This window comes from Lupinus angustifolius, chromosome LG08 (genome assembly GCF_001865875.1).
Source record: "Lupinus angustifolius cultivar Tanjil chromosome LG08, LupAngTanjil_v1.0, whole genome shotgun sequence".
NCBI lineage: Eukaryota > Viridiplantae > Streptophyta > Magnoliopsida > Fabales > Fabaceae > Lupinus > Lupinus angustifolius.
In genome coordinates, this window is record NC_032016.1 from 9705455 (window position 1) to 9731514 (window position 26060).

The 26060-nt window shown below is 33.6% G+C and overlaps 5 protein-coding genes across 6 annotated transcripts; 3 read left to right on the forward strand and 2 right to left on the reverse strand.

Moving 5' to 3' along the window:
* Positions 236-2447, reverse strand: LOC109354075. The gene is made up of 2 exons (XM_019596432.1): positions 2106-2447; positions 236-605 (listed from the first exon to the last, which is right to left on the reverse strand). The coding sequence occupies exons 1-2, from the start codon at positions 2436-2438 to the stop codon at positions 393-395; spliced, it is 546 nt and encodes a 181-aa protein (XP_019451977.1). The 5' UTR covers positions 2439-2447; the 3' UTR covers positions 236-392.
* Positions 4720-5661, forward strand: LOC109353383. Its single transcript, XM_019595628.1, has one exon. The coding sequence runs from the start codon at positions 4834-4836 to the stop codon at positions 5329-5331; it is 498 nt and encodes a 165-aa protein (XP_019451173.1). The 5' UTR covers positions 4720-4833; the 3' UTR covers positions 5332-5661.
* Positions 7751-11716, reverse strand: LOC109353731 (probable LRR receptor-like serine/threonine-protein kinase At1g34110). Its single transcript, XM_019596095.1, has 2 exons — positions 8654-11716; positions 7751-8394 (listed from the first exon to the last, which is right to left on the reverse strand). Exons 1-2 carry the CDS (start codon positions 11502-11504, stop codon positions 8012-8014), a joined length of 3234 nt encoding a protein of 1077 aa, XP_019451640.1. The 5' UTR covers positions 11505-11716; the 3' UTR covers positions 7751-8011.
* LOC109353710 (probable aquaporin NIP5-1) lies at positions 17386-19680 on the forward strand. The gene is made up of 4 exons (XM_019596069.1): positions 17386-17684; positions 18405-18824; positions 18908-18969; positions 19412-19680. The coding sequence occupies exons 1-4, from the start codon at positions 17547-17549 to the stop codon at positions 19605-19607; spliced, it is 816 nt and encodes a 271-aa protein (XP_019451614.1). The 5' UTR covers positions 17386-17546; the 3' UTR covers positions 19608-19680.
* Positions 21798-25670, forward strand: LOC109353274. Of its 2 annotated transcripts, XR_002108439.1 has the most exons (4): positions 21798-22171; positions 24068-24148; positions 24925-25446; positions 25575-25670. XR_002108439.1 is itself a non-coding variant. In XM_019595480.1 (3 exons), exons 1-3 carry the CDS (start codon positions 22013-22015, stop codon positions 25306-25308), a joined length of 624 nt encoding a protein of 207 aa, XP_019451025.1. In that variant the 5' UTR covers positions 21798-22012; the 3' UTR covers positions 25309-25651. The 2 variants fall into 2 exon arrangements, 1 of the variants encoding a protein (XP_019451025.1); XM_019595480.1 differs by having other exon boundaries at positions 24925-25651.

The window sequence follows — 26060 nt, forward strand, 5'->3', positions numbered from 1 at the left end:
ATAATCCACAAAGTCATGAATTCAAAATTAATCATCAACATGTGAATCTTGTTTAATTATTCCATTAAGTATGTGTTTGATATGATAGGAATGATGTAATATTAGCTAGCTTATAAGATTCACAATGCAAGGTACAGACATAAAATCTAAACAAAACAAATCATATTACATTCTAATTAGATAAGCTTTTGAGCATGAAAAATAAACTGTATAGAGATAGAGGGGGTATATTCTCAGAACATCCATTAAGCAGTTCATTAGAAAAGCGATATTACAGATTATTAAACCTATACCATTGAAGATGATATAATGCATCGCCAAAAAAATATATCATTTGATTCATAAAGAGAAACATGTGAGAAACCCTATTGCAAAAGCATCAACCCCATCCTTTACCAACCAAACTTTCTCAGCAAATCTTTTGTTCTCTTCCTCATGCGGGTGAAAACAATAACTACACAAGCCAAGATCCATGGAGGGAAGTTCACACCTGAAATATTAAATTTCTTGAACCATACTGGAGTTTCCTTCGAAAATAGTAAGATCATAATTGTTATTAATACCACCCCAACTATAATCCTGGTCACTGGTTTAAGTAGTGAGTCCTGCAAAATAAATTTTTCAGCAAATCAAAATATTACAATGGGTGAAAGTATAGTTTTTTTCTCCATTAACCATAGACATGTACCATACTAGTATTGACACAAGAAGACCATAGTTTTTTTGGTACTTTGGCATGAAAAATGTGGCAGTGCACTGGGAGGCATTACTTATATGGTTATGAATCTTCTACTGGATCAAGGGTTTTCTTTTATGGTTATACTTATGTAGTTATAATAAAGTGTTATGGTATCGTTTGATCAAGTAGCCGACCCCACCAGTGGGATTAAGGCATAGTTGTTGTTATATTTATGCTTATGTACAAGACTTTTGGTGTATCCTTTAGAATCCTTTCCAGTGATTACATGGTTATATGAATCAGATACAGATAAATCTCTAATCATCCATTAATACTGTTATTATGCAGAGTACTCAAAAAACCTATATGGATGTCATCAAAACCTCTCTGAGCAACGAAACTAGATCGAGGACTAGTATTGAAGAAGAATCCCTGGCTAGCTAGCATTATAAGTTATAGCTCAATCAACTTCAAGGAAGCCTCAGGTAAATGGCCCTAGCTATCAACAACAGCCATCCTCCCATTCTTCTCTATCCTCCAATACAAAACACTAAGCAGAATAATGTCAACGATCATCAGGTTCTCTCATTAGCCCGACTTATCGCATAACAAATTTACCATACCACGTATAGGATCCACCTAGAAGAAAACTCAGTAATAATAATATAACAAGTTAACAACAAACAAACCTTAATCCCATCAAGTCCTTCCCCTATGGTTTTTCTCTAAACCTTTTCTGGTCCTTTCGCCTATGGTTTTTCTTGGCATCCTCTAAACAGTGATAAATTACGTACTCAAATGAACTACGAAGTACGAACCTATACCCATATCACATACCTAATAACATGACACTAGAGCTAGAGCAGCATAGTATGTTATTCTCCTTACCATCACAATCCATATAATTCAAAACCAAAAAAGAATTGAAACATAATCTGAGAGTCCTATTTGCAAAGAAATGAACACTCCAATCTATATAAAGAGAATTAAGAATTATTGTTTTGTTCCGAATGAGGCAAGCAATTCAACTTTTGTTAAACTAGATCACTCATACAAAATCTTAAAAGTGTTGTTAAAATTCAAACAGTACAGTAATTATATTGGTCATGCAATCATACCAGTCAAAACCACCGATAATACTGGTTATTGGTCATTTTTTCAATTGAATCATACCGGTCATACTGTCATACCGGCCGGTTTCTGTTTAAAATTAATTTTTTAATGAAAATATAAAAAAATGATTTTTTATTGATTTTTCGACATTAATGTTAATATATTATACATATATATCTAATTTAGCCATTATACGGTTTAATTGAGTGAACCATCTATTGAATCCCTATACTAAGGAGTTTGATGACCGATACAATATTAATAACACCCTTAAACGATGAAATTGAATTGAGGAAATGAAAAGGGAAATGACCTTAGGTTCACCATCAACGTAAACGACGGCGCCGTCGCGATAAGTCAAGATAGACCTTCCGTTTCTAGGGTTGAATCGAATTGGAACGCCACGACCAGATCCAGGGTTAAAAGCGTAAATAGATTTGAGAGCATGGAGTTGAAGTATATCATGAACTTGAAGCTGATCTTGTTCCCAACCACCGAGTTTGGACTTAAACACAGAAATGGGTCCACGACCTTGATGGTAGAGTTGGATCTCAACCTCAGGAACCTTGTTTCCAACGTTCTTAATATTCTCTTCTACTACTTCCTCTATTTCTCCTCTCAGTAATGATGCTTTCTCTTCCTCCATTTATGCTTTTCTTCACCGCTCACACACGAATTTGCTTTATATATGTTATTTCAAAGGTTTGTTCATCTATATTTATTACTTTTTTTCGAAGCAACTAGTTAAGTTTTATATTTTTTATTTTTGTCCATTTGAATTTTTTTTTCATATTTTATATTGTAATTTTTAGCGAATACATTTTATATTATATTTTTTGTCTTTATTTTAACTAGTGTGTACAGCCACTTCGTACCTGCCGATGAATATTGTGTGATACTACATATTCAATTTTTATATATTATATTTTTGTTTTTTTTATGATAATGTTTAATTTAAGGTGAGATATGTGGTTAATTAATGTATATGTGATAGTTACATGATTATATAGTTTTTTTTTGTAAAAATTAAATAATGTTAAGGGCAATATAGGAAATGAAAATTACACCATGAGAGAAGTTATTTCAAGTTTTGGCTTTATATATAGTATAGAAATAATGGTGAAATTAAGATGAGAGAATTGTTAATATATTGATATTAATTATGTAATTTTTTTTGTAAAAATTAAAAACTGCTAAGAGTAAAATAGTAAAATTATATCATGATTATTATAGAAGCATATATGTAAAGAGTTTAAAATCTATGCACTGACAGTATAAAGTTTTTTACACTGTCAGCACATCATCTACCATTGATTTGTAATATTTTTGTTTCAAAGTCAATACTAGCAATCAAATGAATGGTGGAGATTTGCTGACAGTGTAAAAATCACTTACACTGTAAGTGTACATATATTAAATCCATATGTAAATGTTTCAGATGTCATGTTTTGGTAGAAGTGTTCCAACCCATTTTTAGGCCCACCGAATTAAAACATAGTTTTTTTATATTGTCAATAATATTTTTTTCATTTTTTGGATAAAAAATTAATCAATTTTTTCAGTGTGCATCTATTTTTCTCAACATATATCGCTATCATAAATAATTAAAAGTCATAATTTGAGACAACAAATATTTATTAACCATTAAAACAATGGGAAAAATGAACTTTTTTTTCTTTCTAATGTGTAACAATTGGTGTGGAAATTTTGGGCCAAGCCCACATGCCCCTATGCCCAACCGCTAGTCCGCTACTGCTAGTTGAAGTGTTGAACATTATAAAAAAGGAAATAGTTATATCACACATCTATCTATACTATATATAAAGATAAAATATAGTATAACTTTTATTATAGTGTAATTTTCACTTTCTATTTTGCCCTTCATATTATTTAAATTTTTAAAAAAAGCCAAATAATCATAATCAATCACCATCAACACATTAATTAACAATATTTCCCACCTTAAACTAAACATTATTATAAACACATAAAAATTATAATATAAAGTACAACAAATATATTTTAATTATGAAAAAATAAAATATATAAAAATTAAATACGTAGTACCATGAATATTGACTGACATACACGAAGTGTCTCTACACACGGTTAGAGTAAAAAAACTTTTGTCTTTATAGGTTTAGGTAGGGCCGACAATGAACCGAACCAACTCGGTATTCGTTCGAAAATCGATTTATTATTTAGCTCGATAAACTTGGCTCATAAACCAAATGAGCTGAACTTAAGCTGGAAATTGAACTCGTTAAATAAACGAGTCAAACTTGAGTTGGATATAGTTCGACTCGTTTGGTTCATGAGCTGACTCAATATATATATATTTTAAACTAATTTTAAGTTTATTATGACCCATATATTATTTTTTATATTTATTGATTTATATATATAAACAAAATTATATTTATATATATCAAACTTTTTTGAAATATTTTTTTTAAAATTTAATTAATCATTTGAGTTGTCCAAATGAACAGTTCAAATTGAACTGAACAGTTCGCGAATTTTAACCGAGCCGAACTCGAGCTAAAATAATAACTCGTATTGAACTCGAGTCGAGTTTCGAGCCAAACCGATCCTTATCGAGCTGAGCTCTGATTTGACTCGGTTCGGCTCGTTTCCCACTCTAGGTTTAGGGCTTCAGATGGTTTAACAAAATGGTATTTATTTAAGGGAATGAAATATCTCGTGGTATAAGGTATAAGAAGATAAGTTATCTCCTTCTGCTAGTGAAATCATAACATATATCATGTTTCATCATTCTCTATAAAAATATTTTTTTAAAATAAACAAAATAGCACACATGTCATTTGGCATAAATTATCTGAGGAGATTGTTCTCTTTATTTAATTAGTTGTCATATAAAATTATTGAATTAATTAACGACTGTAACTATTTACAACTATCTTAATCACACGTTGGGTTTCTTTCATTCGATACTCTGAAACCTGAATCTCTCTCTCTCTGGAACGAGGTTTAAAGTTTAAGCTTCTGCAACTTTTTTCTCTGTTGCAGCCTCAACTTCCATGGTTTTTTCCTTCGCATATCTCAAAATGAATCAACGTGCAAAGCTCTCACTTTTGAAAATGTTCTTCAGACCCAGATACCCTTGTCATCAATCCCTAAAACCCACTTCACCAATTCCCTTTAATTCACCGATTCCCACTTCAAAGTTGCACTCTTTTTCCACAATCACGACCACCCATTTCACCATTCCTCATAATTTCAGGGGTTACAGCAGCGTTGGTGGGTCTAGCGAGTCGTTGGATCAGAACAAAGAGGTGGATACCATAAATCTGAAGTTTGCAGAAGCAAGGGAAGAGATAGAAATGGCGTTGGAATCCAAAGACACTGTTTATTTTGATGAAGAAGCTGAGTGTGCTCGTGCTTCTGTTAATGAAGTATTGGACTTGTTTGAAGGTTTATTGGCTAAGTTGTCAGAGAAAGATAGAGCAGCTTTGCAGAGATCTATGGGTCTCAAGATTCATCAGTTGAAGGCTGAACTTCAACAATTGGATGAGTAATGTAAGAGGAAGAGAATTTTAAATATGCTCTTATTTTTCATATGATTCTGAGTTTTTATGGTTGGTTATGGTAGTTATTCATAATAATCATTGTGTTAAGGAATGTATCTGACTGATTTTTAAAGTTCTTTGTTTTTTGTTTTTAATTTTGAATAAATGCATTGAAACTTGGAACCCATGTAGCTAGTGGTGATTTATTTGTGGGTAATTGTGTTCTTTGTATTTAAAGGGCTCTTGTTATTCTTTTGGCATTTTAGTTGTAGCATTCACACTTGTTTTACTGGTATGGTGTGAGTTTCATTACATCATTCAATTGAATGAATCGATTCCGAATTCCGGGGTTCTGTGATGGAGAAACTGGTTAATTTATATGTTTATAAGACAATCGGAATGGATAAGTTGAAAGTAACAATGTAATGATGTTCTCACACTCTTTCCCATTAAACAACTCCACTTGTGGTTTGTATCTCTCCCACCTAATATGAGATGCTTCTTTTAGTTGTGGGATGAAAAATTGGATAATTTGCTTATATGAGTATTAAGCATTTGTATCTAAATGTAGATTTCAGAATATATAAAGAAAGCTGATCCTGTTTACCTTTTGAGCTTAAGTCTCCAGTCTTTCACATGAGCCATTACCTTGTTCAGCTACTCAAGCAATTCAATGTGATGGTTAACATATTAACATTTTTCAAAGTTGTGGGAGTCAAAAAATTTGTGTTATGTGCATAAATTTTGCAATCTGGTGATACCCTTCTCAACATAACATCTCTAGGACTACAACCATAGTAAATTTTTGCCGGATATTATTATAATAAGAAAGAGAAGTGTGATTAACATTAAACCTGAATCTGATTTGAGTTCCATATAATTTAAGCCGTTCCCTCAAGCACTGAACTATAGCTGTTGGCCACAAATAGTCTTCATGTCAACAAACATATGACCTAAGTAATGGATCTGACTTCAGTTTATTTTGGCAGATGCTACTTGAACTGGCTTAGTTTATGGACTATTGGTAATTGCTAACATTTTTTATATTAACCACGTGTATCCCATCAGATAAGAAATTAATCTATTTCGCTGTGTGTGCCTATCCTTCCTAGCAAGTGTCGCTTCATTAACTGAACCTTGGCCTTTTGCTTATACGATATTTGAGGGGTCTAGTTTTGCTAACAACTAGACTAACTCCTTGTTGGTATATCAAAAAGAATTTAATTATGATTTCCTATTATTTGTTTGTATTTCTATGTGAGTTTATTGCCGTGAAGAAAAATATTAGAGTTAAAAAACAAAAGGGAGAGCAAGGTCATGGGATTGAATGCCATAAAAGGTCAGTTAAGGAATATGCAGTGTCTCCAGCCCAGTGTGGTCACGAATCACCAGAAGTTGTATTCATGTTTTTATGGTTCAGTGCAATCATTCAGGAATTTACATTACAGCTCTTCTCTTTTGTGTACAAAGTGGATTATTTGCTACTTTAAGATTAAAACACACACACACACATTTGACACTAAACAGCAAATATAGTTGAATGAAGTTAGTTTTTTTAATATACCTCCCCATGAACACATGTTAAGTATTTCAATAAACACATCCAATGTTTTGGTCAAATAAAAAAAACATTGAATACCTTCTTTATTAGTTGTAAGAGAATTTGTATATAGGTGGACATTTGCATGCGGATTTAGAAAGGAGAATGAGATAGGAAACAGATGAACAAGTCCATTCTATTTTTCTCTGGACCAACACTGTATGAAAATAGAAAACACTGGTATGGATAAGTAGGTGCAGGAATAATGTGAAAAGGGAGACAAATCTAGTGCCTGCTAAGGCATGTAAGGGAAGATGAGGGAAACATGGCTTGTTTCCTTTTGTCTCCTAACATACTGCAATTTTTGTAAGATGCATGCATCAATCATTATTGTTCCTTACTTTATGTGGGAGATTCAATGTTCACTTTTATATATTTTATGGTGGAACAGTAGTTTACCAGTCAGAAAAAAGCATTTATTTTTGTTTGCAGCCTATTGTTGTTCAAGGAAACTTCAGGCCATACAAAATGTTCAATTTTTCCTGACAGACCCACACCTTTCGGCTCTCTTTTTCTTGTCCCTTTCCTATGTGAGAAATAAAGTTGTGAACAATTTCTACAGAAGAAAAAAGAGTGTAGAATCTGAATGAAATTATCAGCAGAATTTTAGGCAGAAAAACTGGTGCATGATTACAACATGATATGGATATGGATATGTTGATGCAATCTCAAGTTGACATAGCCATCCCAAGATGCATAAATAAGACATGATGCAGATATGTTGATTATTATTATTTCATAGAATAAATCAAAGATATATAAATTAAAACTTTCTAAAAGGATTGAACTATACAAGGTTGAACAATTCAGTATGACAAGGATTAGCAGCAAGAAAACATGACATGAGAGAGCATGGTTATTCAGCACTAAAATGTGACAAAACATGAGTGCTACTACTTCACATTACATACTGCAGATAACTGATATCTATATTTCTAAAACTGTTTAAACATCAGTTCCTCTATATTCCTACTCTCAAAGTTTCCACACTACACTACACCATGCTGTTTTCATCTAGAGAGATGAAAATCAATCACTAAACATTGAAGGTAAAAGAAAGAAATAAGAAGGAAAGAAAGGAGGGGAAAATCAACATTGAGTTGAGGTCTGTTTTATTAGAGGTTGAGAGGTTTTATTCAATTCTTCAGGTTGACTCTTCACCTCCATTAGTAGTGCAATCACTTCCTTCATGGTGGGGCGCTCGGCCGGTGAAGAGTTCACACAGAAAATAGCAATTCCAAGTGTTTGGAGCATCTCTTGCACCATTTGATCTGGTAGACATTGTAGCTTTGTATCTAGTATTGATACTGCTGGTTCAAAGCTTCCCATCTTCCTCTTCACCCACTCAACTATGTGTTGCCCATCTACAACATGCGATTCAACAGCGCTACGGCCGCTTAGTATCTCTAGCAACACCACTCCATAACTGTACACATCACTCTTCTCAGTTATGTTCATGGAGTAGCCATACTCTACATTAGTGATAATAACTCATGGTTAGAACTTAGAATATAAACCAGCAACAGTAAATAGTAAAATATGGATCACCCTATATTCTTGATCTGCCATTGAAAATGTGCATGTTGTCACTACTTCAAATGTCATAAATAACTAATACTCCTCAGGCAACTAAAAGTAAAATGAAATCTACAATTTCAAGGGCATGATTTTGTAAATTATGTAAACGGTGTAAACATGTAAATGAGGTTAAAGAAAGATAGATATACATACCTGGGGCAATATAACCATAGGAACCAGCAACTTTGGACATTGCATGATGATAAGTTGGTGAAATCATTTGCTTTGCTAGACCAAAATCTGCCAAATATGCTTCAAATTTGGAATCTAGGAGTATGTTATTGCACTTAACATCTCTGTGGAGAATTGTAGGGACACAATCATGATGAAGGTAAGCTAGTCCTTGAGCTATTCCAACAGCAATCTTGTATCTAATTTCCCAGTCCAAGTTCCTGTTCCCTTGCAAAAGCTGTCTTAGATTACCATTTGGGATGAAATTATAAAGAAGAAGCTTAACACTTCTATTAGAACAATAGCCTAGAAGCTTCACAATGTTCCTATGCCGGATGTAACCGAGAATCTGAATTTCCGCAGCAAAAGAATCTACAGTTTCATCTTCTTTGTTAGCTTTCCAAAGCTTCTTCACTGCTATCAACTCTCCATTAGGCATCTCAGCCTTATACACAATGCCAGAGCAACCTTTTCCAATCACATTCTCATCCTTCAAACAATCCAAGATGTTTCCTATGCTGAAGTTTAGCTTTTGAAATGGAATGAAGGTCCAAGGATAAGAGAAATCTTCACCTCCTGATGTGGAACCATATGTCCCCAAAGTTTTTTCAACCTTACACCTGTGATTCCTAGTTACTATAATCCATGACACAATGACAATTATAGTAACTGAAGCTATAATTACCAAGATCAAAGCTATGGTTTTACCAATTTGTAAACCGTTTCTTCGAATGAAACTTAAAGAACATGTAGTTCCATCAATAGACTGACATAGATGGTAGTTCTGAATGTATGAATCAGAAGATAGAGTTCTGAAGAATGGAGTTACTGGGATAGGACCTGAGAAGTTGTTGTAGGAGATGTTGAGGGAAGTGAGACTGGTGAGAGAACCAAGAACCTTGATTGTTCCATGAAGCATATTATTAGAAAGATCAAGTGATTGTAACTGTGTCAAAGCAGACATCGAGTCTGGGATTTCTCCGGTAAATGAATTTGAGCTTAAGTCCAAACTGATGGTTAAGCTTGTAACATAACCAATCTCAGGTGGTATACCACCAGAGAGGTTGTTGTAACTCAAATCCAATAGAGTTAACTTTTGCAAGTTACTAATGGATTTTGGAATTGACCCTGTCAGTAAATTATTGTTGAGGATGAGCTTGTCCAAATAACTTAAGTTTCCAAAGCTCCAAGGAATTTCACCTGTCAAAATGTTTCTACTGAGATCAAGTTGCTCCAAATTTTTAAGTTCACCTATCTGAGATGGAATCTCTCCAGTTAAGTAGTTCTTGTGCACATCCAAAAGCTCAAGAACTGTGATATTAGCAATCTCCACTGGTAAGCTACCAGAGAATTTATTCATGTACAAGTCAAGAAACACCAGATTCTGAAGTCGGCCTATATCTTTAGGAATCTGTCCTGAAAGCTGGTTTTCTCCAACCCTCAACCTCACTAAAGACTCACAATTTGCAACACTTGATGACAACCTTCCGGTTAAAGAGTTTCCAAGAAGTAGAACCTTACTCAGCTTCTTCAAATTGAAAATCTCTTCAGGAATAGAACCCGTGAGCTTGTTCCTCGAAAGGTCAAGTGCGTAGAGTTCAGTGCAGTTACCAAAAGAGGATGGTATGGTTCCAGAAACTGAATTACCCCACATGAAAAAACTCTGCAGTAACTTCAACTTGCCAACCTGCAATGGAATTGTACCTGATAACTGATTCTTGTCAAGCTGAACACTTGCAAGGCTTGTGCAGTTACTCAACTGCCATGGTATTTGACCTGTGAGTGAATTGTCTGATAGATGAAGCTGTTCCAGAACCACTAGCTTCCCAAAGTCCCTAGGTATTTCACCAGAGAGCTCATTAGAAGAGACATCAAATATAACAAGTGATGAGCAATTGGAAATCTCAGCTGGGATTGGTCCAGATAATGCATTGCCCCAAAGAAGCATGCTAGTAAGTTTTTGCAGCTTACTCAACTGAGGAGGAATATAGCCACTGAGCTTATTCATGTGCAAATAAAGATTTCTCAACTCAGAACAAAACCCAAGTTCTGGTGGTATAGAACCAGAAATTTCAGTATCATAAAGTGCTAATGTTTGGAGATTGACCAAGTTACCAAATGTAGATGGAATAGAACCTGAAAGTCCAGTAGAAGCTGCACCAAATGTGGTGAGGTTGGAGAGTAGGCCTAACTGTGAAGGAATTTGTCCTGTAAGATATGGATTACCACCTATCCTAAACTGCTGAAGAGATGTCAAAGATCCTAACTTTGAAGGGATTGAACTGTTGAGAAGATTGTCTTGAAGGCAAAGAACCTGAAGTGAAGTTAGATCAGCAAGTTGTTGAGGAAGAGTTCCTGTTAATCTGTTTGAGTTCAAGAAAAGGAACTGAAGGGAAGAGAGTCTACCAAGTTCATGAGGAATGGAACCAGTGAGAGAGTTTGAGGAGAGGTCAAGGATTTGAAGATGTGAGAGTTGGCCAAAAGAGGGTGGAATGGAGCCAGAGACATTGGTGGAAGAGAGATTGAGAAGTTGAAGCATTGATAGAGATGAAAGCTGAGGAGGCAAAGAAGAAAGGTTGAGGAAAGTGTCTGAAATGGAGAGGGAAATGACTCTACCTTGTGGAGAACAAGTAATGCCATTCCATGAACATGGTGTTGAGCTTGAAGGGTTCCATGATGAGAGAACAAAAGGTGATGATTTAAGTGAAAGAAGAGTCTTTCCATCAAGTGAAAGACAAGTTATTACTTCTACCTTAGTCATGGTGAGGTAGAACAACACTAAGGAAAATAACACAGTGGTAACACTATTAATATGAGGAGCAATATTCTTCATTTGCAATGTGAAAAAGACTTGGTGGTGAAGATTAAGAACAAGGGGTTTTGCTTATAAGTTCACTATGTTAGTCTTTGAAAATGAAACAGAAGGTGAAGGTAGAAAAAAAGTCCACTTTAGGAGACAACATGCATGTGTATTGAGTTAAGATGCTTAAGATCCACACAAACTTTTCAATACTAGCATGTGAAGCAAAAGATACAGTATCTTCAAGAAGGGAGTTAATACCCCAATGAAGCAAAAGCCAATCTTTTTCTTCTGATGATGATGATGCTGATATTCCTGTAGTTTTGGTGCTATGTTGATAATGGTAGCATAGCTATGAGCTATCTAAGTTGTAGCACTTTTGTGTGAATTCTTAGAGGTAATGAGTTAAGCTAAATGTTTGAACATTGAAGTAAGCTTTTTTGCATTAAAAGCACTTTGAAAATCTCTCCCTCTTGGTTATATCTTGAGCATTTAAATACTAAGGCTTCTCTTTTTTTCTTCATTTTTATATTTCAAGTTGGTTTGGATGCATTGGTTGATGTGTACATGTACCAAATTGACCTTCATTATTTTTTCAGTTAGTGGTGGAGGGAGTGTAGGAATAGGGACAATATTGAAAAGTGCACCCTTGCCCTTCATTATTTACTGTTTAGGGGCTTCCATGTTTGTTCTTGTATCTGATGCAGTTACTGGATTATCAAACCGAAAATTTATGTACTGATAATGTAAAAAAAAATTATACTATTATTTGAGTGTCAATAATGGTTAACAAATTAATGGTAATTAATGTACTGACAGTGTAAAACATATTAAATCCTATCAAACAAACCAAATTTCTGACCTCATTAGTGATTTCCAAATTTCTGACCAAATCTCTAATATGTATTGAATGTGTGAAAGCTTTACAAATTCAGTAACAGTGATTTACTATTAGTTTATTGACCATTAATATTTAGGTTCCTTATGCATATGATACAAGAGTTCAATTTTTATCCCTCTTATTGAAAATACTTGTTTGGTATAAACAAAACTCAATTGAATGATTTGCAGTATATCTAATGCAAGGATAATATAAATGGAACAATCAAGGATACAAACATAAACTTCTTTGTAGAAAATATTACAAAAATTATGATTAAATAATGTTTTATGAATAAGGTTGCATTCTTGGGAACAGCTTGGGATAATATAAGGAGTGAGCCTGCCAGCTTAGGAGACTGTGAAAAGTTAAAGGGTTGAAGTAAGCAAAATAAATTCATTTGGGCAAAATTTGATGAGTTAAAGAACATATAAGTGGATAAACTCTTAGATTTAATATTTTAAAGTTTTTGGTCAACATGTAGTATCAAACCCACTTATATGATTCTTTCACTTAACCCATAAAAAATGTTGTAACCCTTGAATAAAGATAAGCATCTCTTTAAACCTGGCCTTATTTATAAATAAAAAAGACATGTAGCATGTGATGTGGTTGATATTTGAGAAAGATTAAATTTTTTGTGTAAATTTTATGTTTTACTTTGTTTGTTTATATAATTACTGATCAGTGTTGTGAGAGGATGGAAATAACATGTTAGAGTGACATGGTTTTCGAGAATGAGGAGGTGGGTTTGTTTTGGGAATGGAGCAAAAGAAAATTGTACCACCCATTTTTATTTATTTTGAGGGGTTGAGGAGCTTATAAAATTTTAATAAAATAAGAGTATTTTTAATTTATTTTTCATTGTGTCATTCTTATTTCTCCACTTTTATTTTTAAATAAGAATAATTTTTGGTTATTCTTAACCAAAGGAAAGTGAAGAGAGAAGCAGATAATGTGAAAAAATATAGATATTGTAGGACTCAAATAGAAAAGAATGATATTTGTCATTGTGGAAGAAAAAGTAAATATTATTCTTATTTCATGAGAAATTATAATAAATTATAAAATAATATGTGAAATTCAAATAAAAATAAAAATATTTTTCTCTATCGGATATGCTCTTATGCTTCATGCTAACTAAGGTGGATGTTTAAAGTTTAAACACCACAAGATCAACCACTTACTTCTTAGTCTTCCTTAATATGTAACACTTTCCTTATTTACCCATTTCAATTAGTTAACTTTTTGTAACACTTCTCTTATTTATTCATTTCAATTAGTTAAAAGTGAATGTATATATATGTGCTCATTCTTCAAATCAATGAAAGTATAGAAAAGATTAAACAATTAATGCAAAGACCTTTGACATTTTCAAGATGAGATTATCATTTATACATAAAGAGATTACTTGTGTCAATGGTATATCATTTTCTGTCTAGACCACTAAGATACTGTTACATGAATAAAAAGAAAAATTTTAATAATAAAAAATAACATTTTGATTAATCCATAACAGAGAATGGGACATCGTTGGAGACATGTGTGACCTATTAGGAGAATTGCAATCATCTAAGTAACAGGTTGAACATCATAGGAGTTATGTCATCTATGTCTAGGTATTTCACCAGAGAGCTCATTAGAAGAGACATCAAATATAACAAGTGATGAGCAATTGGAAATCTCAGCTGGGATTGGTCCAGATAATGCATTGCCCCAAAGAAGCATGCTAGTAAGTTTTTGCAGCTTACTCAACTGAGGAGGAATATAGCCACTGAGCTTATTCATGTGCAAATAAAGATTTCTCAACTCAGAACAAAACCCAAGTTCTGGTGGTATAGAACCAGAAATTTCAGTATCATAAAGTGCTAATGTTTGGAGATTGACCAAGTTACCAAATGTAGATGGAATAGAACCTGAAAGTCCAGTAGAAGCTGCACCAAATGTGGTGAGGTTGGAGAGTAGGCCTAACTGTGAAGGAATCTGTCCAGTGAGAAATGGATTACCACCTATCCTAAACTGCTGAAGAGATGTCAAAGATCCTAACTTTGAAGGGATTGAACTGTTGAGAAGATTGTCTTGAAGGCAAAGAACCTGAAGTGAAGTTAGATCAGCAAGTTGTTGAGGAAGAGTTCCTGTTAATCTGTTTGAGTTCAAGAAAAGGAACTGAAGGGAAGAGAGTCTACCAAGTTCATGAGGAATGGAACCAGTGAGAGAGTTTGAGGAGAGGTCAAGGATTTGAAGATGTGAGAGTTGGCCAAAAGAGGGTGGAATGGAGCCAGAGACATTGGTGGAAGAGAGATTGAGAAGTTGAAGCATTGATAGAGATGAAAGCTGAGGAGGCAAAGAAGAAAGGTTGAGGAAAGTGTCTGAAATGGAGAGGGAAATGACTCTACCTTGTGGAGAACAAGTAATGCCATTCCATGAACATGGTGTTGAGCTTGAAGGGTTCCATGATGAGAGAACAAAAGGTGATGATTTAAGTGAAAGAAGAGTCTTTCCATCAAGTGAAAGACAAGTTATTACTTCTACCTTAGTCATGGTGAGGTAGAACAACACTAAGGAAAATAACACAGTGGTAACACTATTAATATGAGGAGCAATATTCTTCATTTGCAATGTGAAAAAGACTTGGTGGTGAAGATTAAGAACAAGGGGTTTTGCTTATAAGTTCACTATGTTAGTCTTTGAAAATGAAACAGAAGGTGAAGGTAGAAAAAAAGTCCACTTTAGGAGACAACATGCATGTGTATTGAGTTAAGATGCTTAAGATCCACACAAACTTTTCAATACTAGCATGTGAAGCAAAAGATACAGTATCTTCAAGAAGGGAGTTAATACCCCAATGAAGCAAAAGCCAATCTTTTTCTTCTGATGATGATGATGCTGATATTCCTGTAGTTTTGGTGCTATGTTGATAATGGTAGCATAGCTATGAGCTATCTAAGTTGTAGCACTTTTGTGTGAATTCTTAGAGGTAATGAGTTAAGCTAAATGTTTGAACATTGAAGTAAGCTTTTTTGCATTAAAAGCACTTTGAAAATCTCTCCCTCTTGGTTATATCTTGAGCATTTAAATACTAAGGCTTCTCTTTTTTTCTTCATTTTTATATTTCAAGTTGGTTTGGATGCATTGGTTGATGTGTACATGTACCAAATTGACCTTCATTATTTTTTCAGTTAGTGGTGGAGGGAGTGTAGGAATAGGGACAATATTGAAAAGTGCACCCTTGCCCTTCATTATTTACTGTTTAGGGGCTTCCATGTTTGTTCTTGTATCTGATGCAGTTACTGGATTATCAAACCGAAAATTTATGTACTGATAATGTAAAAAAAAATTATACTATTATTTGAGTGTCAATAATGGTTAACAAATTAATGGTAATTAATGTACTGACAGTGTAAAACATATTAAATCCTATCAAACAAACCAAATTTCTGACCTCATTAGTGATTTCCAAATTTCTGACCAAATCTCTAATATGTATTGAATGTGTGAAAGCTTTACAAATTCAGTAACAGTGATTTACTATTAGTTTATTGACCATTAATATTTAGGTTCCTTATGCATATGATACAAGAGTTCAATTTTTATCCCTCTTATTGAAAATACTTGTTTGGTATAAACAAAACTCAATTGAATGATTTGCAGTATATCTAATGCAAGGATAATATAAATGGAACAATCAAGGATACAAACATAAACTTCTTTGTAGAAAATATTACAAAAATTATGATTAAATAATGTTTTATGAATAAGGTTGCATTCTTGGGAACAGCTTGGGATAATATAAGGAGTGAGCCTGCCAGCTTAGGAGACTGTGAAAAGTTAAAGGGTTGAAGTAAGCAAAATAAATTCATTTGGGCAAAATTTGATGAGTTAAAGAACATATAAGTGGATAAACTCTTAGATTTAATATTTTAAAGTTTTTGGTCAACATGTAGTATCAAACCCACTTATATGATTCTTTCACTTAACCCATAAAAAATGTTGTAACCCTTGAATAAAGATAAGCATCTCTTTAAACCTGGCCTTATTTATAAATAAAAAAGACATGTAGCATGTGATGTGGTTGATATTTGAGAAAGATTAAATTTTTTGTGTAAATTTTATGTTTTACTTTGTTTGTTTATATAATTACTGATCAGTGTTGTGAGAGGATGGAAATAACATGTTAGAGTGACATGGTTTTCGAGAATGAGGAGGTGGGTTTGTTTTGGGAATGGAGCAAAAGAAAATTGTACCACCCATTTTTATTTATTTTGAGGGGTTGAGGAGCTTATAAAATTTTAATAAAATAAGAGTATTTTTAATTTATTTTTCATTGTGTCATTCTTATTTCTCCACTTTTATTTTTAAATAAGAATAATTTTTGGTTATTCTTAACCAAAGGAAAGTGAAGAGAGAAGCAGATAATGTGAAAAAATATAGATATTGTAGGACTCAAATAGAAAAGAATGATATTTGTCATTGTGGAAGAAAAAGTAAATATTATTCTTATTTCATGAGAAATTATAATAAATTATAAAATAATATGTGAAATTCAAATAAAAATAAAAATATTTTTCTCTATCGGATATGCTCTTATGCTTCATGCTAACTAAGGTGGATGTTTAAAGTTTAAACACCACAAGATCAACCACTTACTTCTTAGTCTTCCTTAATATGTAACACTTTCCTTATTTACCCATTTCAATTAGTTAACTTTTTGTAACACTTCTCTTATTTATTCATTTCAATTAGTTAAAAGTGAATGTATATATATGTGCTCATTCTTCAAATCAATGAAAGTATAGAAAAGATTAAACAATTAATGCAAAGACCTTTGACATTTTCAAGATGAGATTATCATTTATACATAAAGAGATTACTTGTGTCAATGGTATATCATTTTCTGTCTAGACCACTAAGATACTGTTACATGAATAAAAAGAAAAATTTTAATAATAAAAAATAACATTTTGATTAATCCATAACAGAGAATGGGACATCGTTGGAGACATGTGTGACCTATTAGGAGAATTGCAATCATCTAAGTAACAGGTTGAACATCATAGGAGTTATGTCATCTATGTTTTATAATGACATATACAATAACTTCACCACCACTACTCTTCTCTACCTCATTGACCATCCACTTTTGCATTAGTAAACCTTAACCTTTTTGCTTTTCCTATAATCTCTTGATTGAATCAATGGCAGAATCTCTGCAAGTTGACTCACACAATTCATTCTCACTCGCTGGGTTCAAGTGTTTTCCAATTGATGCCAATACATGCTTCACTGATTTCTCTCTCACCATTCCAATTCCTGTTGTATCTATAGCTCAAAAGGTATACATACATACATATCTATCTATCTATCTATCTCTTCTACTCAACCATAGTTGCTAATATATAACATAATATTATAGGTAAGATTGGAGTTTCTTAACTTTTTGGATAAACTATAAGAAATATATTTGATTATGATTCAAGCCACATGGGACAATATTCTTCTAGTTGGTCTTGATACAATTACTCATAGGATGTAACAACCCATTTTTCACTAATGATTTGTCCATATTGCTTGCATAAATTCAGAAACAAAGTTCCACCCACTAAATATTATGAGTTTATATATGCTTACATACAATCGGTTAAAGTTGATCACTATTTTACAAAGAAGCTAGGAGTATAGAACAAGTCAAAAACCAAACCTTTAGGTGGGGTCGACTATGTGAATCGAATGGCCTCATAATGATTTATCTAACCTTGATTCATTCCACATAAGCCTGTCAAAATCAGGCGAAGGATTACATTTGACCCATAACTAAAGGGTATGTTTTGGCCCATGACAACCGGAAAGAAGTTGGACTCTGACTCTGATACCATGTTAAGGTTTCATCTCAAAACCAATTGACAATGAGAGGAGTAACCCAACATGTATTTAAATCATCCCCGAGACAATGAGATAGACGATGTGGAACTTACTTCCCAACATGAGCTTTAGGTTCATCCCTATTGATATCTTGTATAGCTAAAAGCAAACTTGTGTTATGCATGTCCAAACAGATAGGAGCAGAGTTTGTGGGGACATTCATATTGATATTTGCAGCAGTAGCTGGACCAATAGTGAACAATAAATACAATGGAGCAGAGAGTTTGATGGGAAATGCAGCATGTTCAGGACTAACAGTGATGTTTGTGATAATCTCAATTGGTCACATATCTGGTGCACATCTTAACCCATCAGTAACCATTGCTTTTGCAGCATTTCGGCATTTCCCTTGGACCCTTGTTCCAGCATACATAGCTGCACAAGTTTCTGCATCCATTTGTGCAAGTTTTGCACTAAAAGCTGTTTATCATCCTTACCTAACTGGAGGAGTCACAGTTCCTTCTGTCACAGTTGGTCAAGCTTTTGCAACTGAGTTTATAATCACTTTTATTCTCATGTTTGTGATCACTGCTGTTGCTACTGATACTCGTGCGGTGGGTTCATTGACTCATTGAAATTCATGTTCTTGCTAAGTTACTTTACTTATTATTATGGATTATTTGATGGTGCCATGCAGGTTGGTGAATTAGCAGGTATTGCTATTGGCGCTACAGTTTTGCTCAACATTCTCATAGCAGGGTAAAGATCCTTCTATATCTACTTCTCTTTTATATATATATATATATATATATATATAATGAGAACAACACTATTGTGAAAAACGAGAACACTTAGTATGAATTATTAGATTTTGATTAAATAGTTAAGATGAAAAGATACATGTATATGACTATCATATAATCAATAATTAACTTTTAATCATGACTATCGATGATTATTTGCAAGACACAAATCTATTGTTCTCACAATATGAGAAATTGTATACAATTCTATTAAATGAAATAGGATAACATGAACAAAAGTGCTTGTAATATCTCCTTATTCAAAGTTTGTCAAATGTTATATATTTGGTTGTTAATGAAATACGACTAATATATTGACAATGTATGAATATTACATGTTAGATTTATTTTATTAGTTATTGTACGATAGTGTTGACATGGTGTATTTGATTACATAGGCCAACAAGTGGTGGTTCGATGAATCCGGTGCGGACCTTGGGTCCAGCCGTTGCAGCAGGAAATTACAAACATATATGGATCTATTTTGTGGCACCACCACTTGGTGCTCTCGCTGGTGCAGGTGTTTACACTCTCATCAAGCTCCGTCACACCGGAGATGAACCACTACGACGGTGTAGGACCTTTCGTTGCTAGCTACAATATTAATGCTCCTCTTACTCCTACTCCTAATGTTTCGATTTCCATATTTCATATTATTTTATGACATTTTAATATGTCTATGTTTCAACTTTGGTTTATTATTTTAAAGATATTTTCAATAATATGGAATATATGTGTTTGTTGTTGGCTTCACTTCAAAATGCTCTCTTTATATTTTTATCCTAAAGTTTATTTTAAGGGCTTAGCAAAACTCTAAATTTGAATGGACCAAGTTAGAGTCAACTCTAATAAAAGGTGGAGATTGGACTTTGGTAGATAAGGAACATGTTGAGCAACAATTTTTTCTTCATAAAATACTCATTTTAGTCTCTCATGTTTTTCGATCTTAACAGTTTAGTCTTTCAAAGAAGAAAAAATCTAAAATGGTCCCTCAAAATTTCAAATGTGAGTTAAATTAGTCTTTTTAGCATGTTTTATAACACTTGATAGGACTTAATTTGGCCATAAAAATAACTAATTTGACACACATTTGATATTTTTTGGATCATTTTAGATTTTTTGAAAGACTAAATTTATAAGGTCAAAAAATATGAGGGACTAAAATGAGTATTTACTCTTTTTTCTTTGCTCTTCATCTCACTATCAACTTGGGTTAGCACCATTTACACCTTCAAACAAATGAAAATAGGGAAATTAAGCATCACCATCTCATGGTTCTATATATGTGAAATATATGTAGTTTGCTTTTATAAGTGATTATGCGTTAATACTCGGATCACATCTACTGTCTCATAATGTGTGTCACTCAATGTATTAGTAATTATGATTAATTAAAAAATTATTTAAATTAAAATTTTAATAATTAATTATTTTTCTAACCAATTACAAGCAGTAGCACATAGAATGGTACATTCTTTTGGAACAGGCAGATCTCTACCCGTTAATATTATAATTGGTCATGTCAACAATTTGTATGACACATGTTCCATGGTGTTAGCCATGTTATTTTTAGAGATAAAAACCGAACATCCAAAATTTTAAGGGCCAACATCGATAAAAAAAAATGGATGTGTTAATATCAAAACTTCGTCAATTTTTAGGACTAAATACATATTTAAACATTTTAATTAAAATGTTAAAAAAGCATGTAGCTGCTAAACGAAAATGTCATATGTGTAGTTAAATTTGATTAATTTCTCTTTAAAAAAAAAGAAGTATCCCTAGTTATCACTTATCAATATACTGAGATAGAGTACCATCAAACATGTATGTTCATGTTTTTTAAGTATTGAATTAAAACATAATAAAAAATCTGGACTATTCCACTTTTTTGATAGGAAGTGTCTGAATCTACTAACAATATATTGGTATAGTATTATAAGGTTTCGTTCGATCCCTCTAATGACTAAAAGGTCAATGATTCAATTTTTATGAGCGATCCTTGTTAGAAGAGGTAAACACACACCAAAATTAGTTTTTAACCAATAAGTGAGATACTACCATTAATAATATAAAAAAGTGTCATGGACTCGGTAATGGACCCTTGAATAACCCACCAAGAAAAATAAATAAATAAATAAAGTAGAAAATGGCGATGTAAGAGTATAAGGATGGGAAGTTTTCTCAGGTTGTTTCTAATGCATTTGACATGAAGTTGAGAGATGATTTGGAGAGACTCAAGAAAATCAGGTTGTTACTCTTTTCGGTTTTAGATTTTTAGCTTTATTTCTTTTTTTAAAAAACACCTCTTTAGTTATCATGTTTTTTTAACGCATATACCAGTATCATATGCAATTGATTATGTAAAATCTTTTCACCATATTTACATGTCTACAAATGATTCACAGATATTTACATATATATTATTTAATGTCTCAAAATACATCTATAACAATAAATAATACTAATAATAATTCTTCCAAAAATATAAGAAAATTCGTTATGTTTTGAATAAACCTTTAAATATGGTCAAATTTGAGATAAAAATTTATCAGAATTATTATTGAGGCAATGGTTTCACCCTTTCCCCTTTTCAAATTCAAGCAAAACACCGAGAGACGTTTACATGTTTGATTCCCCTTACGTAAAGTCTTGGATTTGACTCTTGTGAATGGAAAAAATATTTGTTAGAAGAGTTAGCTCCACATACCTTAAATGTTCCATGTTCCCGGTTCGGACAAGATTGCCTCCAGTACGAGATACCAGTCGAAACCAAAAAATTGAAGCAAAATGATCACGTGCCTCGCATACCCCATTCGACTTACCAACATGTGTCTCTTCCATTCTCCTCTCTCTGTATCTTCGTTTGCGCCATTCATATATAAACCACAAAGCCACCTCCTTTATCCCTAACCCATGTTCTTATTCCTCTTTCATTTCTACCCCACAACCGCTCATCGGAGAATTTCCGATTGCCGGAAAACCCCATTTACCGATCTATGGCCAAGAAGAGAAAATCGATAGCGACACGCTTGGACGAGGTGGATCGAACCATGTACACGTCCTTTTGCAACGCTGCTAGTTCTCTTTCTCAGCTATACACTCACGCCACCAACCACCAGAAGCTCTCTTTTCAAGACGGTGAACGCCACGGCCTCGTAATTCTCCTTCTCTCTCTTTCCTATTATCCAATCCTTTTCGTTTTATTCAAAACCAATCAAAATTCGAACTTTTTCTATTTTGTATTTTTGGGGTTTTCATTTTGCCATGATTAGGTTCGTTTAGCTCATAAAAATCATTTTTTTTTAAATATTGAAAATGCAAAACAAAGCATTTTCATATTTCTGATTGTTGATTGTGTTTTTGGTTTTTTTGTATAGGTTTTGCTTTTTAGTAGTACCTTGAAAATGAAACCTTTGGGTTGATTGATATGCTGTGGTCAAGGATGGAATTTTGAGAGAAATATTGTCATGATGGAATGACATGACTAATATATCACAATTAGAACATTAGGGATTTGCTTTGCTTTTTTCTTCATAGTAAGGGGTTTTCCGTGTATATGATCAAAGCTATTAGTTAATAGCATCTTCACTCTATGAAAATTAACTAGATAACAGTAACATTGAATGAGTGTTGATAATTTTGGAAGAAATAAAAAAATCATTTAAGAGATTTTGTTACCCTCTTCGTGTTCTAGGGTGGAATTAAGCTCAGACAGCATGATAATTTTTACCGGAACCTAACTTGCAGATATTTGAAAGTGTCAAGTTAGTCGATGTGGATTTAATTCTAATCGATATTTTTTTCTTGTTGCAGTTCATTGTTTGCTGTTTTTGTATGTTAGCTTGTTTGGTTGTTTACATAGTTGATTTAACTTTGTAACTTTATATTGGTATCTCTTGATGATATGTTGCTGACTCTATTGTCAGATATCAGATTAATCCACTATAGATTGATGCTTTCTTTCAGATAACAGTTTCTGTTTTTTGTTTTCAGTATTTCATATTCTCTTAAATATTTTCTGAACATTGATGCTTGCTTTTTGAAATGTAAACCATATATGTCACTCAAGCTTAAGGAAAAGTTTTATCGCACAACTCTAAGATTAAGACCACAATGTTGTAAGAGAATGAATCTTGGACGGTACAATGCCAACAAGAGAATAAACTCAATGTAACAAAGAAGAGAATGTTGCGTTGGATGACCAACATACTAGACAAGATAGGATTGAGAATGATTGCATTTGAGATAAAGTTGGGGTAGCTCCTCTTGTAGAAAAGATGATAGAATCACGCCTTAGGTAATTTGGGCATTGTGGAAGAGTACGTTAGAAGCCTCATTAAGGAGATTAGATCAAATGGAGGTTACTTCAATTTCTAGAGGCAGAGGTGGCCAAGAAAAACCATAGGCAAAACAATTAAGAAAGATTTAGAGATCAATATTCTATCAATGAAATGGATATGATTTACGATAGAGTATTATGATATCATTCAGTCCATGTTGTAGTTCGATCTACTGGTTGCCTTTTGGAGGGTTGTTACTCTTATGTAAGTGTATCTTTGCTCAATTTTTTGTCTGGGTACATGCCCCATGTTCTTGCCCCATATTCCCTTCTTTCAATCTTTTACAGCTTGGGTTCTGATGTGTCAAATTTGATAATTTGTGCAATCATTCTTCATTTTTTATAACCAAGGGTATCCCCTAACTCTATGGGTAAGGAACTAATCCCTTTCGGGGTGTGTGGCTGCCCCTCCCAACACGTGTGGCTCCCAGGAATCGAACCTTAGACATTTTGGTCATTCTGGGGATGAGTAGGACCCTCCATCACTAGACAACGCCTTGGTCATCTTTATGCTATATTTTCATATGTGAAAGTCAAATCCTTAAGCTGATGATTTGATATATTTTGGACTTCCTTTTCCTTCTTTTTTGGCAATCAACCTGTTATAATAAAACTATAAAGGTCGCCGTCTAATATATAGACCTGACCTCTATTTTCAGTAATTAAACATGTCTTGACGTTACATTAATGTTGGACGTCCTTGTGATTTCAGGAAAAACTTTATCAGTGGATCTGGAGACAACAAGAGGGTGGATCAAGAGTTGCAACGGTGGACATACTTAATTACATTCAGGTTGGCTTAGTTATTCTTTGTTTTGTGTATGTTATAATGACATTTACATATGCATACATGCTTCTGCTGATCGGGAGTGTCCGAGGGAGCTGTGTACATGCAAACAGGCCGGCACATGCAGAGAAAGACTATAGCAGTGGAAGTTAGTTGCAAGAAAATGCACGCGCATCATATATTAAACTGCTAATTAGCACTAGGGGACTGTTCACCTGAATGGGTTTCCCTTGTGAAACACACGTTGACACAGCCACGCAATAAACATGGACACAACAAACTTTAAAATTTGTTGGACACAACATGACATATATGTGACTGTACAATATACATTAGAAAATTTAAGAAAAAATGGTTCACAATTCATGCTTTAATTTATTCGAGCAAGGGAAGTTAAAAATTGTAATTGGACATGTGTCGTACAAACATTGGTGTCCATCCTTTGTCTGTCACATGCCGTGACTCCAAACAGGTGTGCACATGCTTTATAGATTTGTAGGATTAATAATTTCCCAGAAATTGAAGTGGAGAATATGGTTTTGTAACTTGGTTGTTCATGTGGCCATTTAGATATTATCTTGCAGTTAATATTATTTTGTGACTTGTGTTTGCATGAGGCTATTTACATTTCATGAAGTTTTGTTGAACAAAGTTGATGGCATTATAGTAGTATAGTTGGGCTGCATGAGAACGGATGCATCTATGCTTCAAGGGCTCAAGGCTATTTGCTATATATTATTGGTTGCATCGGCATTTATTGAAGCTCCTCCTTGTGCTTGCAGAATGAGCTGGATTGTTGTGGAGAGGAGCCATCCATGTCACCTAGAGCACCGCCCCAATACCAACAGTCACAACCAGTAATGCATGTTGCAAATTCAGGCTTCCCTTTAAGTTCAGAATCTTCTGGCCAAACGGTCACTGGACAGGAACCCCGGCCTGAGCAATGTGATAATCAATTAAAGAATTCCGTGTTTTCAAATGCTTTATCAAGCCCGGTTTGTCGGAGTCTTCAAAATTATCAAATTGGCGAGGGAGGGAACTATCCTAGCGGTCTCTCCACAGGGAATGCAAACCGGAACAACGAAGCCAGGTTTCTTAACCAACAAGGCAGGGATTCGACTGCATTCAATTCCAATGATTCTGCCATGGACATGCATGCAGACTAGTCATGCCAATTGGTTTATCTACTCAACATCCATGTTTGTTCATCCTCCTGCATTTACCTGCAAAAGAAGTTAATCAGAATCACCATTGCAAATGCATATCTGGTTTTGCTTGCTGCATCCTACAAGAAATAGTGGCAGGTTGGAACCAGTTCAATTAACCTATTAGTATATGCTTATGTCATCTCAGTCACTAGTTTGGATATTAAATGCTTCATTGTACAGATTTTTTTGGTTCAAGTTTCCTATGTAAATCTGTCCTTTTGCAGATTCTCTATATGGCAACTTACAACTTCAGGAATCTTTTTGTTGATACATGTGTTTTTCATTGCCATTTTGTTTTCTAGTGTGTTCTCATTCTTTTTCCTTTTAAATATAGCATGGAAATGGAAACAGTAGAATATGATATATATTTTGTTGGAACCACAATAATGTGAAAGGTTGAGATTGGAAAAGGAGGGACATGAAAAGAAAGATGCTTGTAATTGGAGGATGGATGATATGCAATTACTTGTGTTGTCCTTATGTGATGGCAGATAATTATGAAAAGCTATAAGTAAAGTTCAGCCCACTAATAAATAAAATAGTAATGTGATTTTAGGTAATAATCCTAGTAAAGTGATGTATTCCATGTAGTGTGTTTTTGAAGTTGTGAATAAACCATTAGAGTGAATAATTTTGTTCACATTATTAACATCTTCCACTTTAATAGACATTCATATCACTCCTACAACAGCCATATTCTCATTTGGGAT

Bases quoted from the DNA above. Each gene is read 5' to 3' on its own strand.
- LOC109353710 (XM_019596069.1), top strand. From the start codon at position 17,547: ATGGCAGAATCTCTGCAAGTTGACTCACACAATTCATTCTCACTCGCT. The intron at 17,685-18,404 runs GTATACATACAT...ATGTCCAAACAG, and splicing joins TTGTATCTATAGCTCAAAAG to ATAGGAGCAGAGTTTGTGGG. The intron at 18,825-18,907 runs GTGGGTTCATTG...GGTGCCATGCAG, and splicing joins TTGCTACTGATACTCGTGCG to GTTGGTGAATTAGCAGGTAT.
- LOC109353383 (XM_019595628.1), top strand. From the start codon at position 4,834: ATGGTTTTTTCCTTCGCATATCTCAAAATGAATCAACGTGCAAAGCTC.
- LOC109354075 (XM_019596432.1), bottom strand. From the start codon at position 2,438: ATGGAGGAAGAGAAAGCATCATTACTGAGAGGAGAAATAGAGGAAGTA. The intron at 606-2,105 runs GTCATTTCCCTT...TTTATTTTGCAG, and splicing joins ACGTTGATGGTGAACCTAAG to GACTCACTACTTAAACCAGT.
- LOC109353274 (XM_019595480.1), top strand. From the start codon at position 22,013: ATGGCCAAGAAGAGAAAATCGATAGCGACACGCTTGGACGAGGTGGAT. The intron at 22,172-24,067 runs GTAATTCTCCTT...TTGTGATTTCAG, and splicing joins ACGGTGAACGCCACGGCCTC to GAAAAACTTTATCAGTGGAT. The intron at 24,149-24,924 runs GTTGGCTTAGTT...TTGTGCTTGCAG, and splicing joins ACATACTTAATTACATTCAG to AATGAGCTGGATTGTTGTGG.
- LOC109353731 (XM_019596095.1), bottom strand. From the start codon at position 11,504: ATGAAGAATATTGCTCCTCATATTAATAGTGTTACCACTGTGTTATTT. The intron at 8,395-8,653 runs GTATGTATATCT...TCACTAATGTAG, and splicing joins CTATGGTTATATTGCCCCAG to AGTATGGCTACTCCATGAAC.